The 20000-nt window shown below is 45.5% G+C and overlaps 1 protein-coding gene across 1 annotated transcript in view; it reads right to left on the bottom strand.

Moving 5' to 3' along the window:
- The window catches only part of LOC120065946 (dual oxidase 2-like), a 35677-nt gene that overhangs the window by 7752 nt on the left and 7925 nt on the right, over window positions 1-20000 (bottom strand). Inside the window, exons 8-25 of the mRNA XM_039016988.1 lie at window positions 18744-18840; window positions 18089-18179; window positions 17760-17862; window positions 16884-17056; window positions 16215-16390; window positions 15804-15922; window positions 15073-15213; window positions 14656-14766; window positions 11732-11934; window positions 11170-11355; window positions 10707-10932; window positions 10204-10297; window positions 9797-9972; window positions 8608-8680; window positions 7927-8007; window positions 3012-3190; window positions 1490-1720; window positions 161-260 (exon numbers count right to left, since the gene is read on the bottom strand). Of these exons, the coding sequence (XP_038872916.1) occupies window positions 161-260; window positions 1490-1720; window positions 3012-3190; window positions 7927-8007; window positions 8608-8680; window positions 9797-9972; window positions 10204-10297; window positions 10707-10932; window positions 11170-11355; window positions 11732-11934; window positions 14656-14766; window positions 15073-15213; window positions 15804-15922; window positions 16215-16390; window positions 16884-17056; window positions 17760-17862; window positions 18089-18179; window positions 18744-18840 (2560 nt within the window). The remainder of the gene's footprint in view (window positions 1-160; window positions 261-1489; window positions 1721-3011; window positions 3191-7926; window positions 8008-8607; window positions 8681-9796; window positions 9973-10203; window positions 10298-10706; window positions 10933-11169; window positions 11356-11731; window positions 11935-14655; window positions 14767-15072; window positions 15214-15803; window positions 15923-16214; window positions 16391-16883; window positions 17057-17759; window positions 17863-18088; window positions 18180-18743; window positions 18841-20000) is intronic.

Genomic DNA, 20000 nt, shown 5'->3' with positions numbered 1-20000 from the left:
AGTCAACAGTCAACACATAGTAAACAGTCAACACATAGTAAACAGTCAACACACAGTAAACAGATACAAGAGAAGACCTTTTAAAGGTGATATATCTCTCTAGATGAACATAGACAGCTACCAGGAGTATTGTATGGTGAAATAATGTTGATGTCATTACCCGTTGTTGGCTAGGACCCTGGGGAACAGACAGGCCAGGATGCTGAGGTCACTGACCGAGAACACGTAGATGTTGACCACATGACCCAGACAGTGGGTGACTGTAGGGGGGAGGAGGAAGGGAGGAAAAGGGGTTGGCAGGAACACACAACGCAACGTGACCTGTAAACACGATGTGTGCTTGTGTTACAGTACCACACGGTGATCTGTAGAACTAGTATTGATAAATGTAGTACCAGTATATAGTATGAAATCTCTGTTACAGTGAGTACCAGTATATAGTATGAAATCTCTGTTACAGTGAGTACCAGTATATAGTATGAAATCTCTGTTACAGTGAGTACCAGTATATAGTATGACATCTCTGTTACAGTGAGTACCAGTATATAGTGTGAAATCTCTGTTACAGTGAGTACCAGTATGTAGTATGACATCTCTGTTACAGTGAGTACCAGTATATAGTATGACATCTCTGTTACAGTGAGTACCAGTATATAGTATGACATCTCTGTTACAGTGAGTACCAGTATATAGTATAAAATCTCTGTTACAGTGAGTACCAGTATATAGTATAAAATCTCTGTTACAGTGAGTACCAGTATGTAGTATGAAATCTCTGTTACAGTGAGTACCAGTATATAGTATGACATCTCTGTTACAGTGAGTACCAGTATGTAGTATGAAATCTCTGTTACAGTGAGTACCAGTATATAGTATGACATCTCTGTTACAGTGAGTACCAGTATGTAGTATGAAATCTCTGTTACAGTGAGTACCAGTATATAGTATAAAATCTCTGTTACAGTGAGTACCAGTATGTAGTATGAAATCTCTGTTACAGTGAGTACCAGTATATAGTATGACATCTCTGTTACAGTGAGTACCAGTATGTAGTATGAAATCTCTGTTACAGTGAGTACCAGTATATAGTATGACATCTCTGTTACAGTGAGTACCAGTATGTAGTATGAAATCTCTGTTACAGTGAGTACCAGTATATAGTATGACATCTCTGTTACAGTGAGTACCAGTATGTAGTATGAAATCTCTGTTACAGTGAGTACCAATATGTAGTATGAAATCTCTGTTACAGTGAGTACCAGTATATAGTATGACATCTCTGTTACAGTGAGTACCAGTATATAGTATGAACTCTCTGTTACAGTGAGTACCAGTATATAGTATGACATCTCTGTTACAGTGAGTACCAGTATGTAGTGTTATCATACTCTGAGAAGAGTGAAGTTGCATCTGAAATGGCATAGTGCACTTCTTTTGACCCGTGAGGAAGGAGTTAGGGTTAAGGTCAGTCTGACCTGTGACCTCTGACCTGTGAGTAAGATGGCGGACATGGCCATGAAGCGGTGGAAGTCTATAGCGGCGTCGAAAGGGATGTATCGGTTGAGGAAGGTCTCTCGTCCCAGGGTGATGAGGTTACGGCACACCGTCAGCAACATGTAGGGGTACAGGAAGGAGATGGCCGCCGCCGAACCACGCGACACCACTATACCCACCGCCGACGTCTCCGGCACGCCCGAAGAGTCTGCCTGCAAACCGTAGACTAAAAACACAGCAAGAGGTTTTGTATTCCTGTTAGTCCAGTGCCTTTTTTCTATGGGCTGGTTCCCCAGATGCAGATTATGCCTTGTCCTTAATTAAAAAGCACTTTCAAAAAGAGATTGTCCATTGTGTATGTTTTTTAGTCCAGGACTAGGTTTAATCTGTGCCTGGGAAACCAGCCCCAGACAAGCAGGCAGACAGGTTCAAGCACACCCTTTGTTTTCAGATGCCTTTGTAGGGCAATGGAGTCTGCATTGCATGAGTATTCAATTAAATTATGAATATCCAATTAAAGGTGCACTATGCTAAAAAAAAACTCCTCCATTTCCTGGTTGCTAAAATTAAAATAGTTTACCTCATTTCAGTTTATATGACAAAATAAGCCAGTGTAGAGAATCATTGTACCATTTTGTATTTTCAGCTGTTTGAAGCTGTTGTACAAAACCGAAATTAAAAGATACAAAAAAACTAAATTTATGAACAGGAAGCATAGAAATAGAGCTCATGGAACAGATATACCTTCTTAGACTTGCTTTATGTGAGAATGACAGCTCTATAACTCACATTTCTATGTGAATTTTAGTCAGGTCGCCCCAGAAAAAAAACGTATAGCTTTAAGATAATCAGTTGTGTCAACAACACAGTCACTTGTGACCGTCGTCAGCTTACTGTACGCTTCCCAGGTGAAACATTTCGCACATACTGTTTATTATGACAACATTGTGTGACGTTTATGTTCGTTTTGGTATTCGCTCACGCAAATGTATTTTTGGTTGGCAAGTCGAAGTTCGGTAGCCTTACACCCCTTAGCCGGTGATTGGTAAACAGTACCACTCCTAATAAGAGTAGGGAAAATGAAGTGTTTGTTGTCAAGCAACGAGATAATTATATTTTTCATGCATATTTCTTCACTTGAGAAATACTTCGCCAAAACATCTTAGTTAGATGTAAAATTGCGCGACTAAGACCTCCTCGGCTAAAAGAAAACATCAAAATGTATGTTATCTTTATTTATACAGACTATTTTGTGTACAGACTATTTTGAGGAAGTGTTTCTGGCTATGTTGTTGCTACAGTGGCTCAAAAAGGACAAACAACACTAACATTTCTCGTTTTTTTAAAATTTGACCAGCCAGGCTATGTCAAATTCAATCAATCAAATGTATTTTATAAAGCCCTTTTTACACCAGCAAATTGTTCACGACGTACCAGCTGACTACCAAAAACAGGAGAACAGAGAGAGAGAACAAGAGAAGAGAAGGAAGACAAGAACACATCACAACACAACTCACAGTAGCATCTCTCCAGAGCCACTCCGGCTGTGATGCCGTAGACGACGATGAAACAGACGATGTGGCGACGGTAGTTCTCTATGAAACGTTTGAAGTGCTGGATCTTCTGCTGGACGGCGTTCCTGTTGGAGCGATCCTTCTTAGGCTTCACGTAGACCTTAGGACTCTGGAGGGCCGATCTGTGGAGGAGGATAGAGGTAGTTAGACTGAGATTAATAGATTAATACATAGACCTTAGGACTCTGGAGGCCCGATCTGTGGAGGAGGATAGAGGTAGTTAGACTGGGATTAATATGTAGACCTTAGGACTCTGGAGGGCCGATCTGTGGAGGAGGATAGAGGTAGTTAGACTGAGATTAATATGTAGACCTTAGGACTCTGGAGGGCCGATCTGTGGAGGAGGATAGAGGTAGTTAGACTGGGATTAATAGATAGACTTTAGGACTCTGGAGGGCCGATCTGTGGAGGAGGATAGAGGTAGTTAGACTGGGATTAATATGTAGACCTTAGGACTCTGGAGGGCCGATCTGTGGAGGAGGATAGAGGTAGTTAGACTGGGATTAATACGTAGACCTTAGGACTCTGGAGGCCCGATTCATTGCCGTAGCTCCCGCCTTGGGCCAATCAGTGTCATTTTGTAAAAATGACGGATCTTTATGGCAAGACGCGTCATTCACCCAAGTATCGTCAAAATCGTCCCAGTGCTGTCTGAGATATGGTGTGTGATTTTGTTAGTCCATCTCACTCAGATATTATATGAACATGGCATAAGTCATAACACTGCAAAATGTGTAGAATTGCAGGACATTAGCTGTAAAACTGCAAAAACAACAAAAAAATAAGTTTTGTAAATAAAATGTATTTGTTGACCTTTTGTTAATAAAATACTTTTTCTTCTAACAGATCCCTCTGTACATATTCCATTTATAGTTGTGACTCATGTGAGTTAATCTGAGTTAATCTGAGTTAATCTGAGTTAATGTGAGTTAATGTGAGTTAATGTGTAGCGGCCTAATTGTATAGTTTGTGTTTGTAGATCAACTGAGGAAGGAAGGACAGAAGGACTAAGGAAGGCCAGAAGAGCTAAGGAAGGACAGAAGGACTAAGGAAGGACAGAAGAGCTAAGGAAGGACAGAAGAGCTAAGGAAGGACAGAAGAGCTAAGGAAAGACAGAAGGACTAAGGAAGGCCAGAAGAGCTAATGAAGGACAGAAGAGCTAAGGAAGGACAGAAGAGCTAAGGAAGGACAGAAGAGCTAAGGAAGGACAGAAGAGCTAAGGAAGGACAGAAGAGCTAAGGAAGGACAGAAGAGCTAATGAAGGACAGAAGAGCTAATGAAGGACAGAAGAGCTAAGGAAGGACAGAAGAGCTAAGGAAGGACAGAAGAGCTAAGGAAGGACAGAAGAGCTAAGGAAGGACAGAAGAGCTAAGGAAGGACAGAAAGACTAAGGAAGGACAGAAGGACTAAGGAAGGACAGAAGGACTAAGGAAGGACAGAAGGACTAAGGAAGGCCAGAAGAGCTAAGGAAGGACAGAAGAGCTAAGGAAGGACAGAAGAGCTAAGGAAGGACAGAAGAGCTAAGGAAGGACAGAAGAGCTAAGGAAGGACAGAAAGACTAAGGAAGGACAGAAGAGCTAAGGAAGGACAGAATCTACAATGCTTGCTTATTTTTTTTCCTCTCCAAATAGAGAGAATATTCCCCCACACAGTAAATACTAAGTACTCTACTACATGGTAAAACCATCATAATCCCTATATTTGAAGAGGTCAAAACTCAAGTGGTGTGTTATCCGTTAACGGAGGTAAGTAGAGGCAGGTTGCATCACTGGGTGGACAACTCTAGATACCAGACATACGGTCATCCACAAAAGCAACCAAAGTCTCTTACACAACCTGAGGTAACCATGGTAAACCCCCAAATTACTGCTATCACTCACACTTCCCTGGAGTATAACTCTTCTTTTAACCTTTATTTGACCAGTTTTAGTCTCATTGTTAATCTTAATATCTTTTATAAGAAAATACCTGGACAAAACAGCAGCAGACAAAGCACTACAGTTTAATGCACCGGTACAAATTGAACAGGCACATTGGTTTTGGGAGTAGTGTTTCAACTAGGGGTCTATAAACACTGACAGCCCCCCCCCCCCCCCCTGAATCATTTTCCACAATAGTTTTTAACCGTAGCTTTAAAATCATTGAAGGAGACGAGCTCCTGTAGTTTCATGTACTTTTGTAGCTCGTTCCAAGTAGTGGGGGCAGAGTCCTGGAATGCATTTTTTTTTTTTTTACCCAGCTCTGTACGGTCCTTAGGCACCATCAAGAAGATACAGTCACGTGAGTGAAGGAGATAATTGTCATTATGTCAACTGAAAATGTAGGTACTACAGTAAAAAAACATTGATTTAATCTCCGAAGAGCTAAGGAAGGTTAGAAGAGCTAAGGAAGGACAGAAGAGCTAAGGAAGGGCAGAAGAGCTAATGAAGGACAGAATAGCTAAGGAAGGACAGAAGGACTAAGGAAGGACAGAATAGCTAAGGAAGGACAGAAGAGCTAAGGAAGGGCAGAAGAGCTAAGGAAGGACAGAAGAGCTAAGGAAGGACAGAAGAGCTAAGGAAGGACAGGAGAGCTAAGGAAGGACAGAAGAGCCAAGGAAGGACAGAAGGACTAAGGAAGGACAGAATAGCTAAGGAAGGACAGAAGAGCTAAGGAAGGACAGAAGAGCTAATGAAGGACAAAAGAGCTAATGAATGACAGAAGAGCTAATGAAGGACAGAAGAGCTAAGGAAGGACAGAAGAGCTAAGGAAGGACAGAAGAGCTAAGGAATGACAGAAGAGCTAAGGAAGGGCAGAAGAGCTAAGGAAGGACAGGAGAGCTAAGGAAGGACAGAAGAGCCAAGGAAGGACAGAAGAACTAAGGAAGGACAGAATAGCTAAGGAAGGACAGAAGAGCTAAGGAAGGACAGAAGAGCTAATGAAGGACAGAAGAGCTAATGAATGACAGAAGTGCTAATGAAGGACAGAAGAGTTAAGGAAGGACAGAAGAGCTAAGGAAGGACAGAAGAGCTAAGGAAGGACAGAAGAGCTAAGGAATGACAGAAGAGCTAAGGAAGGGCAGAAGAGCTAAGGAAGGACAGAAGAGCTAAGGAAGGACAGAAGAGCTAAGGAAGGACAGAAGGACTAAGGAAGGACAGAATAGCTAAGGAAGGACAGAAGAGCTAAGGAAGGGCAGAAGAGCTAAGGAAGGACAGAAGAGCTAAGGAAGGACAGAAGAGCTAAGGAAGGACAGAAGGACTAAGGAAGGACAGAATAGCTAAGGAAGGACAGAAGAGCTAAGGAAGGACAGAAGAGCTAATGAAGGACAGAAGAGCTAATGAAGGACAGAATAGCTAATGAAGGACAGAAGAGCTAAGGAAGGAAAGAAGAGCTAAGGAAGGACAGAAGAGCTAAGGAAGGACAGAAGAGCTAAGGAAGGACAGAAGAGCTAAGGAAGGACAGAAGAGCTAAGGAAGGGCAGAAGAGCTAAGGAAGGACAGAAGAGCTAAGGAAGGACAGAAGCGCTAAGGAAAGGCAGAAGAGCTAATGAAGGACAGAAGAGCTAAGGAAAGACAGAAGAGCTAAGGAAGGACAGAAGGGCTAAGGAAGGACAGAAGAGCTAAGGAAGGACAGAAGAGCTAAGGAAGGACAGAAGCGCTAAGGAAAGGCAGAAGAGCTAATGAAGGACAGAAGAGCCAAGGAAGGACAGAAAAGCTAAGGAAGGACAGAAGAGCTAAGGAAGGACAGAAGAGCTAAGGAAGGACAGAAGAGCTAATGAAGGACAGAAGAGCTAAGGAAGGACAGAAGAGCTAAGGAAGGACAGAAGAACTAAGGAAGGACAGAAGAGCTAAGGAAGGACAGAAGGGCCAAGGAAGGACAGAAGAGCTAAGGAAGGACAGAAGAACTAAGGAAGGACAGAAGAGCTAAGGAAGGACAGAAGAGCTAAGGAAGGACAGAAGAGCTAAGGAAGGCCAGCCCACTCTCATAAAGAGGGTACGAGTTTGTAACAAACCTCAGCGCACCATGACACACAGTGTCCAGCAGACGTAATCAGCATACGTAATTAGCATACAGAATTAGCATAAGTAATCACGCCATGGGGGGGGCATACATATAGATGATATCGCCATAATGACTTTCCTAGTTAAATAAAGGTTAAATAAAAAATAATAAATAAATAAATAATCAATTACTATGTAGAGAATAGGGTGTCATTTAGCACATATCAATCACCACTATTGGTGTTGACCAGCGATGACTTTATTATTCAGACATAAGAAGTCGTGAGGAAATCTTCACCTTGAAACACATGTACCAAGAAGACTGACATCACTATGATGTCATTTAAAACCCATCTTTGACCCACTGAGGTTGGACGTGATGTCACACCTTCTGCACCACAGAACAGAGACGTTAAGCTACACCACGACCACTAACGGCACGGACACTATAGCATGTTGTCAGACTAGTGAAATGAACTCTTGTCTGTTACCCGACCATGAGGATGTCAGAGGACGGCGTCGAGAGGGTAGAAGTGTTGTCCTTGTGTTTGCTGTTGTATTGTATATGTACACGTTACATTGTTCCTGTAATGAACTCTTGCCAGGTCATCTTCACAAAATAGGTTTTTGAAAATCGTACATTTTAACCTCAAAGCCGCTAAAAATACAAAATCATTCAAATCCAGGAGTAAAATATTTACACAAAAAGCAACCTAATATCACGCAGTCAACTCTAGTCATTTAGTAAGTTCACCATTCTACGGTTCTCATTTTTAAACATCGCACAGTGTTCAACACAATGCTCTTATGTCCCACAATTCCACACAAGAATCACACACACAGAGATGAACGGATGCCCCCTCTGTCCTCTAAGTTACCTTTTCCCTTGTCGTCTACGAAGCTCTTGTCCGTCTTTCCCCAGGCTGCTGGAGACCTGTGTGTCCCCTTCTAAGGGCGAGCTAAGGATGAGAGGACATGACCATTTTAAACAACGACCACTAGACTACCAGCCCAGTATTTATGAACTGACGGTCATCATACCTGCAGACAAGGAGTGGAGTAATTCAGTCACAAACTTAATAACAGGTTACTTGGAAAAAGCAATCATCCTGTCATCAAAAAATCATTTGCGTGTCCACGACCCTGATAAGAGCCTGACAATCAACATGTTGGTCAAACGGTATCTTACCTGTAATATCTCCCTGGTGTTATCTTACCTGTTCCTCTCTGGGGGTAATATCTCCCTGGTGTTATTATCTACCTGTTCCTCTCTGGGGGTAATATCTCCCTGGTGTTATCTTACCTGTTCCTCTCTGGGGTAATATCTCCCTGGTGTTATCTTACCTGTTCCTCTCTGGGGTAATATCTCCCTGGTGTTATCTTACCTGTTCCTCTCTGGGGGTGATATCTCCCTGGTGTTATTATCTACCTGTTCCTCCCTGGGGTAATATCTCCCTGGTGTTATTATCTTACCTGTTCCTCTCTGGGGTAATATCTCCCTGGTGTTATTATCTACCTGTTCCTCTCTGGGGTAATATCTCCCTGGTGTTATTATCTACCTATTCCTCTCTGGGGTGATGAAAGATACACGTTGGTTTCGACTCAGTCTGTTTCCTCCCTCCTTTTCCATCCCTAGATAAACAAAGGAGTATGGGTAAGTGCTGAGACAAGAACAGAGGAGTATGGGTAAGTGCTGAGACAAGGACAGAGGATTACGGGTAAGTGCTGAGACAAGGACAGAGGATTATGGGTAAGTGCTGAGACAAGGACAGAGGATTATGGGTAAGTGCTGAGACAAGGACAGAGGATTACGGGTAAGTGCTGAGACAAGGACAGAGGATTATGGGTAAGTGCTGAGACAAGGACAGAGGATTATGGGTAAGTGCTGAGACAAGGACAGAGGATTATGGGTAAGTGCTGAGACAAGGACAGAGGATTATGGGTAAGTGCTGAGACAAGGACAGAGGAGTATGGGTAAGTGCTGAGACAAGGACAGAGGATTATGGGTAAGTGCTGAGACAAGGACAGAGGATTATGGGTAAGTGCTGAGACAAGGACAGAGGATTATGGGTAAGTGCTGAGACAAGGACAGAGGATTATGGGTAAGTGCTGAGACAAGGACAGAGGATTATGGGTAAGTGCTGAGACAAGGACAGAGGATTATGGGTAAGTGCTGAGACAAGGACAGAGGATTATGGGTAAGTGCTGAGACAAGGACAGAGGATTATGGGTAAGTGCTGAGACAAGGACAGAGGATTATGGGTAAGTGCTGAGACAAGGACAGAGGATTATGGGTAAGTGCTGAGACAAGGACAGAGGATTATGGGTAAGTGCTGAGACAAGGACAGAGGAGTATGGGTAAGTGCTGAGACAAGGACAGAGGAGTATGGGTAAGTGCTGAGACAAGGACAGGGGAGTATGGGTAAGTGCTGAGACAAGGACAGGGGAGTATGGGTAAGTGCTGAGACAAGGACAGAGGAGTATGGGTAAGTGCTGAGACAAGGACAGAGGATTATGGGTAAGTGCTGAGACAAGGACAGAGGAGTATGGGTAAGTGCTGAGACAAGGACAGAGGAGGCCTTTGGTCCTGTACTGCTCAGTTGGTAAGTGTGGATCTAGCAATGCCATTGTGGGTTCAATTCCCATAAGAATCACACGTATAGATGAATGGATGCCCCCTCTGTCCTCTAAAACTCTCTGGATTAAAGCCTCTGCTAAGTGGCCTATACTATATTATTGTATAGTCACCTTTAATGTTGAGCTGGGCAAATTTCAGCTCCTTCTCGTGGTCCCGAAGCAAGAAGTGGAAGTCCTCCCAGGTGATCTGTTCCTTGTCGTTGAAGCCCGCGGCCTGTAGCATGGCTTGAATAGCCTCCTCAGCCTGGCCCTTAGACAGAAGGCTGCTGGAGATCTCAATGAATGACCTGCAGGACAGAGCACAAGTACGGCCAGAGTTAGGAACCCATTGTAACGGCGCTTATCTTTTCATGTTGGATTGTGTGTACAGCTGGATCTACAAAACGGCCTGGGATGTGGACACATACTGTACATCTACAGAGGACCACTGCTGAGTGGTGTAATGTCCCTTCAAGCCAGGCTTTTTTTTAGGATGATCCAATAGGCTGAAATGATGACGAAATGACCACAGTGCTTACCGAAGTAGTCTGGAATAATCCTCTTTTGATAAGAAACCATCTCCGTCAACGTCGTGCATTGCGAACATCAGTTTGGATTTTTCCTCTGGTGAACCTACGACAAATACAAATTCAAATATGTATTCATGTATTCATGTATTCACGTATTCACGTATTAACATATTCATGTATTCGTGTAGTCACATATTCATGTATTAATGTATTCACATATTCATGTATTCACATATTCACATATTCATGTATTCATATATTCATGTATTCGCGTATTCATGTAGTCGCATATTCACGCATTCATGTATTCACATATTCATGTAGTCACATATTCATGTATTCACGTATTACTGTATTCATGTAGTCACATATTCACGTATTCATGTGGTCACATATTCACGTACTCGTGTAGTCACATATTCATGTATTCGCAAATTAATGTGTTCATGTATTAACATATTCATGTATTCATGTATTAATACATATTCAAATGCTGTGTGCACATCCTATACCTTTCATGAAAATGACGATGACATCGAGGAACTCCTGGAAGGAGAGGTATCCGTTTCCGTCCTTGTCGGCCAGCGTGAACATGGAGTCGACAAAGAGCGAGTCCGGTTTGAGTCCCAGAGCGTCGGCAAACTCAGTTCCTGTCAGCTCAGTTTGCAGGGCTTCCCGGGTCTTCCTACAGGACGCACCACTCAGGTCTCTGACACCAGCCTTCTCTATCTCCAGGACCTATAGGGTGGGGAGAGGAGGTCGGGTTGACCCGTTGAGCCAATACGTATGTTTAGCGTGGTGTCATTGGGATTGTTAATGGTGGTCACATTGAATGGCTCAGTGGGTTAGAGAATGGCGTTAACAATGCTATGGGTACAGAAGGTATGTGTCCGTCCGTACTGCGCACCAGGGTTGTTGACAGTTCTGTACGTGGCATTGGATAAAAGCGTCTCATAAATCACCATATTACAGTACCTTGGCAAAGGCACTCCTGATGAAGGACTCAACTATCTGAGTCCTCTGATCTCTGGTCACTGCCTCTCTCAGTAGCTCCTTCTCTGTCATGTCCCTCACCGCCAGCTCTTGTCCACTGACTGTCACCTCAGAGCGAAGGTACCGGACAAACTCTCCACGCTGGCCCTCGTCCTCAAAGTACAGCACCTGGAGACAGACCACAACAGAGTTGAAGCACATACACCCACACACACTATCTCTCTCTCTCTCTCCCTCCCTCTCTCTTTCTCTCCCTCTCTCCCTCTCTCTTTCCACCCCCTCCCTCCCTCCCTCCCTCCCTCCCTCCCTCCCTCCCTCCCTCCCTCCCTCCCTCCCTCCCTCCCTCCCTCCCTCCCTCCCTATCTCTCTCTTCTCTCTCTCTCTCTCTCCCTCTCTCTCTCTCTCTCTCTCTCTCTCTCACTCTCTCTCTCTCCCTCTCTCTCCCCCTCTCTCTCGCTCTCTCTCTCCCTCTCTCCCTCTCTCTCTCTCTCTCTCTCCCAACCCATGCTCTTTCTTATTTGTCCCTCCCCTGTTAATCCCTCACCAGGTCATACTCTTTGGGTACTTTCATCAGCAGAGCCCTGCGGTAATAGTCACTGGACAGCAGGACATCCAGGTGGGTCTGGGAACCAAGGCCGAGTGACCGTTGAGCGGGTCCAGACTGGTCAAACACCTGCAGTCTCCTCTTATCATCCACCAACAGATTGACTGGACGCAGGGGCTTCTTAGGGCCCTGCCACTCACAGGCTGGAGAGAGGAGAGGAGAGATGCAGAGAAGAGATGTAGAAGAGAGACAGAGAGGAGAGACGGAACGGAGAGATGGAGAGATGGAAAGACGGAGAAGAGAGACGGAAAGACGGAGAGGAGAGACGGAGAGGAGAGATGGAGAGGGGAGACAAAGAGGAGAGACGGAGAGGAGAGATGGAGAGGGGAGAGATGGAGAGGAGAGACGGAGAGAAGAGATGGAGAGGAGAGATGGATAGGAGAGACGGCGAGGAGAGACAGAAAGGAGAGATGGCGAGGGGAGATGGAGAGGAGAGACGGAGAGGAGAGACAGAGAGGAGAGACGGAGAGAAGAGACGGAGAGGAGAGATGGAGAGGAGAGAGACCACAGGAGAGATGGAGAGGAGAGAGACCACAGGAGAGATGGAGAGGAGAGACGGAGAGGAGAGACGAAGAGGAGAGACCACAGGAGAGACGGAGAGGAGAGACGGTACCTAACCTGACACATCACACAGTACCTGACCTGACACACAGTACCTGACACATCACACAGTACCTGACCTGACACACAGTACCTGACACACAGTACCTGACCTGACACACAGTACCTGACCTGACACACAGTACCTGACACACAGTACCTGACACACAGTACCTGACACACAGTACCTGACCTGACACACAGTACCTGACCTGACACACAGTACCTGACCTGACACACAGTACCTAACCTGACACACAGTACCTGACCTGACACACAGTACCTGACCTGACACACAGTACCTGACCTGACACACAGTACCTGACCTGACACACAGTACCTGACCTGACACACAGTACCTAACCTGACACACAGTACCTGACCTGACACACAGTACCTGACCTGACACACAGTACCTGACCTGACACACAGTACCTGACCTGACACACAGTACCTGACCTGACACACAGTACCTGACCTGACACACAGTACCTGACCTGACACACAGTACCTAACCTGACACACAGTACCTAACCTGACACACAGTACCTGACCTGACACACAGTACCTGACCTGACACACAGTACCTAACCTGACACACAGTACCTAACCTGACACACAGTACCTGACCTGACACACAGTACCTGACCTGACACACAGTACCTGACCTGACACACAGTACCTGACCTGACACACAGTACCTGACCTGACACACAGTACCTGACCTGACACACAGTACCTGACCTGACACACAGTACCTGACCTGACACACAGTACCTAACCTGACACACAGTACCTGACCTGACACACAGTACCTGACCTGACACACAGTACCTGACCTGACACACAGTACCTGACCTGACACACAGTACCTGACCTGACACACAGTACCTAACCTGACACACAGTACCTGACCTGACACACAGTACCTGACCTGACACACAGTACCTAACCTGACACACAGTACCTGACCTGACACACAGTACCTGACCTGACACACAGTACCTGACCTGACACACAGTACCTGACCTGACACACAGTACCTAACCTGACACACAGTACCTAACCTGACACACAGTACCTGACCTGACACACAGTACCTGACCTGACACACAGTACCTAACCTGACACACAGTACCTAACCTGACACACAGTACCTGACCTGACACACAGTACCTGACCTGACACACAGTACCTGACCTGACACACAGTACCTGACCTGACACACAGTACCTGACCTGACACACAGTACCTGACCTGACACACAGTACCTGACCTGACACACAGTACCTGACCTGACACACAGTACCTGACCTGACACACAGTACCTAACCTGACACACAGTACCTGACCTGACACACAGTACCTGACACACAGTACCTGACACACAGTACCTGACACACAGTACCTGACCTGACACACAGTACCTGACACACAGTACCTGACACACAGTACCTGACACACAGTACCTGACCTGACACACAGTACCTGACCTGACACACAGTACCTGACACACAGTACCTGACCTGACACACAGTACCTAACCTGACACACAGTACCTAACCTGACACACAGTACCTGACCTGACACACAGTACCTGACCTGACACACAGTACCTGACACACAGTACCTAACCTGACACACAGTACCTGACCTGACACACAGTACCTGACCTGACACACAGTACCTGACCTGACACACAGTACCTGACCTGACACACAGTACCTAACCTGACACACAGTACCTGACCTGACACACAGTACCTGACCTGACACACAGTACCTAACCTGACACACAGTACCTGACCTGACACACAGTACCTGACCTGACACACAGTACCTGACCTGACACACAGTACCTGACCTGACACACAGTACCTAACCTGACACACAGTACCTAACCTGACACACAGTACCTGACCTGACACACAGTACCTGACCTGACACACAGTACCTAACCTGACACACAGTACCTGACCTGACACACAGTACCTGACCTGACACACAGTACCTAACCTGACACACAGTACCTGACCTGACACACAGTACCTGACCTGACACACAGTACCTGACCTGACACACAATACCTGACACACAGTACCTAACCTGACACACAGTACCTGACCTGACACACAGTACCTAACCTGACACACAGTACCTGACCTGACACACAGTACCTGACACACAGTACCTGACACACAGTACCTGACACACAGTACCACACAAACACGATCACCTGTGATCACCTTGATATGCAGCACACACCTGTGATTCCAGCAGCGGGTTCCTTTGTTGTGTCGTGAGCTCCTGCCTTCTGGAACTTCTTAAACTTGGACTTTCTGAAGTAGGCCACCACAAGAGCCATGAGGAAGCTCACTGGGAGGGGAACAATGTCGTCAACAGAGAATCATTAACACTTATAATAAGGCTCATAACATGTTATGTCTCTCTAAGTAGGCTCACTGGGATGGGAACAGCGTCGTCAAAATGATTGTGTCAAAATCTGCTATTTTAAAATGTTTTACTTGCTATTGTTTTCCCCTGTCAAAAATGGTGATATTTGGTTGGTTTTACCTATTTGAATTAAATGAACTGATCGTAAGTCACTCTGGATAAGACTATCAAAATAACCTCATGTAAAATGTGCATGTGGATTCTGATTGGTTAACATCGGATACCGACCAACTGGAAAGAGGAACAGGCAGATGACTAGGATGCCGAAGCCGGCTTTACTCCCGGCGTCAAAGTAGTTGAGCTTGGTGGCGTTGGTGCAGGGGTGGAGCTCAGAGGTCGTGACCTGAGAGGGCTGGGGACAAGGGTCACCTGGGACAGACAGAAAGACAGGCAGGCAGACAGACAGACAGACAGACAGACAGACAGACAGACAGGCAGGCAGGCAGGCAGGCAGGCAGGCAGGCAGGCAGGCAGACAGACAGACAGACAGACAGACAGACAGGCAGGCAGGCAGGCAGGCAGGCAGACAGACAGACAGACAGACAGACAGACAGACAGACAGACAGACAGACAGACAGACAGACACGCAGGCAGACAGTCAGACAGACAGACAGACAGACACACAGGCAGGCAGGCAGACAGACAGACAGACAGACAGACAGACAGACAGACAGGCAGGCAGGCAAGCAGACAGACAGACAGACAGACAGACAGACAGACAGACAGACAGACAGACAGACAGACAGACAGACAGACACCCCGGCAGGCAGACAGACAGACAGACAGACAGACAGACAGACAGACAGACAGACAGACAGGCAGACAGGCAGACAGACAGGTTGATTTGTTACTGTACCAGCAGCAACTACAGTCAACATTTTGGAGCTACAGGGAACACTATGGTACATTGCTTATTTGTATTGGCAATAATATAAATACAGAGAAGATATGATCTTTACCATCCTTCCAGAAGAAGACTCTTCTCTGTATGTCCCCAGCCTCCGCGCTGGTGACCGCTGTAATGACGTCATGAAAGGTTGTGTTCCAAATGGCCTGCATCTCTTCAGCTGTGAACAGACTTGAGGAACAACCAGAAGGAGTTGTCAGATCGACTGGAAATGTTATGATGATGTCACCCAAAACAGTGACGCAAAAGCTGATCATAACAGACATTCGTCGTGTGTTTCCTCAGGTCAACGTCTAGTTCAACACCCCAGGCTATCGTTTACTTCATTCGTAGGCTTACGTTCTCACAGGTATCCATCCAAGCTTTCGAGCGAACGTGAGAATGACGGAAATCGAGGTTTCAACTAACGCTAACAGTTTCATACGATTACCGTATGAGGTTTATATCTGACGTTGTTTCCTACCCGTTCTGTGTGTTCTCGAACCAGAAGCGGTCCCCGTTCCTGATGCGGTTGAACTGGTCCAGTATGATAGAGGAGAAGACCTGACCAGGACCGTCCACAGACTCTAGGAGACCTCCGGGAAACAGCTCCAGTTTAGAAATGTCCCCGTGGTACAGGGCTGCAAGGTCCCTGAATAGCTATAGATCCAGTAAGGTAGAGACAGAATACAGAGGGTAGGTTATTCATCTGGTTCTGTTTTCTGCCCCTTGATCCTAATTCTGTCCATGTGTTAGTTTGATCCCCTCCCTGTGGCTCTGGCTGATCCCTGTGGCTCTGGCTGATCCCTGTGGCTCTGGCTGATCCCTGTGGCTCTGGCTGATCCCTGTGGCTCTGGCTGATCTCAGACCAGTGGTTTGATCCCCTCCCTGTGGCTCTGGCTGATCTCAGACCAGTGGTTTGATCCCCTCCCTGTGGCTCTGGCTGATCCCTGTGGCTCTGGCTGATCTCAGACCAGTGGTTTGAGCCCCTCTGAGTCATGAGTAGGTTAACCAACCACATACACTACCACGATCATTGGCAAATAAAACCTCCTTCTAATCAACAGCACATTCTGTATGGATTTACGTAAACACGTGAAATAACCCATACAGAAAACCTTCATGAGCATTGCATAATACGTTCTGATAGTACCTGTGGGTTAGTGGTGTTGAGCTGAGGGTTCACGTCTCCCCACCTCTCTACAGGGGCCAGGCCGAGGCCCTCTCTGACCTGGTTGTAGCTGGGCAGACCAAAGTCTCGGCCTCTCTGCACCGTCAGAGCCACCAGGTCCGACCGCGAGAACCGCAGAGGACCGTACATGTAATCTAGTGGGGAGAAGGCCCCACCAATATACATCAATATTTGTTACTTTTATTTCTTCTTTTTTGTTGTTGTTTGTTTTGGTATTTTATTTCTTAAAACGGCATTGTTGGTTGGGGGCTTCGTAAGTAAGCATTTCACTGTAAGGTCTACTACACCTGTTGTATTCAGCATTTCACTGTGAGGTCTACTACACCTGTTGTATTCAGCATTTCACTGTAAGGTCTACTACACCTGTTGTATTCAGCATTTCACTGTAAGGTCTACTACACCTGTTGTATTCAGCATTTCACTGTAAGGTCTACTACACCTGTTGTATTCAGCATTTCACTGTGAGGTCTACTACACCTGTTGTATTCAGCATTTCACTGTAAGGTCTACTACACCTGTTGTATTCAGCATTTCACTGTAAGGTCTACTACACCTGTTGTATTCAGCATTTCACTGTAAGGTCTACTACACCTGTTGTATTCAGCATTTCACTGTGAGGTCTACTACACCTGTTGTATTCGGGCGCATGTGACAAATAGCAATTTGATTTGATTTGCTTGACTCAACTGTAACAGCTGTAGCTATGACAACTGAAACTTCACATGTCTTCTTCATGCGTACTGTATAGAGATAACTTCCTCTCCTCTTCTCCACGATGTAAAGCCACGTGTACTGGGCATTAAAAAAGACCATTTAAAACTGAAAGTAATGGTAAACCTCTTAAGTCTTCCACGATGATGTTGTCCTCTCTCTCTGCGATCTGCGAGGTCATGCCCATAATCAGACGGTCTATATCCTGTCCTGACTTCAGGTTGGGGTTCTAGAACAGACAACTGTCTCAACACAGGTACATATAGACGACCTATAAAGTAGGTAGTAGATACCGCCTGGTCCCCAGATCAGTGGTGTATCAAATTCAGAATGACCGTATGAGTCGGACAGACAACTAACACATATCTGGGACCAGGCTACAATAAAAAATAAAAAAAAATAAAAAAAATTGACAGAGATGTGTGTTTCTTACATATTTGGATCTATAGTTTTACCTGACGGTTCCAGAAGCTGTTACACATTCGCATGGCTGGTGACGTGCTCCCATCGATGTTGACAACCTTCTGAAAGTGGCACGTTCTGTTTCTGTAGCCAAGACAAGGAAGTAGGAAAATGTCCCGATGACACAAATTACATTCAAGCAGCTGTTAAAATATGACTGTTGACACAAACGCAGCATTAAAGGGGGACCGTGTGTCTTAGAACAAAAACAACACCACAAACCCAAGAGAACGTTGTAGCCTAGAGATATTAACTCTGCTAGAAATATTGGAGTTTTTTATTTATTTAACCTTTATTTTAACTGGGGAAGTCAGTTAAGAACTAATTCTTATTTACAATGACGGCCTAGCGGGGAACAGTGGGGTTAACTGCCTTGTTCAGGTGCAGAACGACAGATTTTTACCTTGTCAGCTCGGGGATTCGATGGAGCAACCTTTCAGTTACTAGTCCAACAATCTAACCACTAGGCTACCTGCCGCCCCAAAGTGTTTTACAGGCTGGTGTAACCAGCATGATCACCTGAGATCTCACCTTTCTGTTTCCCTGATATCTGAAGTTAAACTGAAAGGTGAACGCAGCTGTCAGGCTGGTTACACCAGGCTAGTGGATTCTATTCTCCAGCCCGGCCCGGAAGCTAGGCCACAGTACCTCATGAAGACACCAGGGGGAGCCATCGTAGAGGCAAAACGTATGGCAGCTGCCTGAAACTCAGGCGAGATCCCTGGATCCACAAACTTCTGGTAGCCTGCAGGAGACAAGACAGACAATGACACCAGCGTATAATACTGTAAACCTACTATAGTATAGAAGAGAGGACGTATAGAAAATATTTGTCCTAGGTAAAGGTATGCCCACAGGTAAATGAAGGATTGTCTAACGTTGTGAAATAACACAGGGGAAAGCAAGGATTGTCTAACGTTGTGAAATAACACAGGGGAAAGGAAGGATTGTCTAACGTTGTGAAATAACACAGGGGAAAGGAAGGATTGTCTAACATTGTGAAATAACACAGGGGAAAGGAAGGATTGTCTAACATTGTGAAATAACACAGGGGAAAGGAAGGATTGTCTAACGTTGTGAAATAACACAGGGGAAAGGAAGGATTGTCTAACGTTGTGAAATAACACAGGGGAAAGGAAGGATTGTCTAACGTTGTGAAATAACACAGGGGAAAGGAAGGATTGTCTAACGTTGTGAAATAACACAGGGGAAAGGAAGGATTGTCTAACATTGTGAAATAACACAGGGGAAAGGAAGGATTGTCTAACATTGTGAAATAACACAGGGGAAAGGAAGGATTGTCTAACATTGTGAAATAACACAGGGGAAAGCAAGGATTGTCTAACATTGTGAAATAACACAGGGGAAAGGAAGGATTGGCTAACGTTGTGAAATAACACAGGGGAAAGCAAGGATTGGCTAACGTTGTGAAATAACACAGGGGAAAGGAAGGATTGGCTAACGTTGTGAAATAACACAGGGGAAAGGAACACCTCTAACCTCCAAATGATTTATTAAGAGAAAACAAAGGAACATCATGTGACTGTCTTCCTCTGGTCGCTGACCTCTGACCTTATTATTCTGGCTGACTCTGGAGCACCTGGCCGTGTGTCTGTGTGTGTGTGTGTGTGTGTGTGTGTGTGTGTGTGTGTGTGTGTGTGTGTGTGTGTGTGTGTGTGTGTGTGTGTGTGTGTGTGTTTCTCTGATGACGCAGAGAACATCTCACCTAACCACTGATTACCAGCGCATGACCTTGCTTCAGTCGTTCCTCTTCCCTCCCCTCTCATCCATGCATTCCCCTCTCTCTGTTCCCCTCTCTCTCTCCCTCTCTCTGTTCCCACACACTCTCTCTCTCCCTCTCTCTGTTTCCACCCTCTCTCTCTCTCCTCTCTCTGTTCCCCTCTC

The sequence above is a fragment of the Salvelinus namaycush genome, chromosome 21 (genome assembly GCF_016432855.1).
Source record: "Salvelinus namaycush isolate Seneca chromosome 21, SaNama_1.0, whole genome shotgun sequence".
Lineage (NCBI taxonomy): Eukaryota > Metazoa > Chordata > Actinopteri > Salmoniformes > Salmonidae > Salvelinus > Salvelinus namaycush.
Note: the sequence above shows the minus strand (reverse complement) of the source record. Positions and strands in the feature narration are given on the sequence as shown.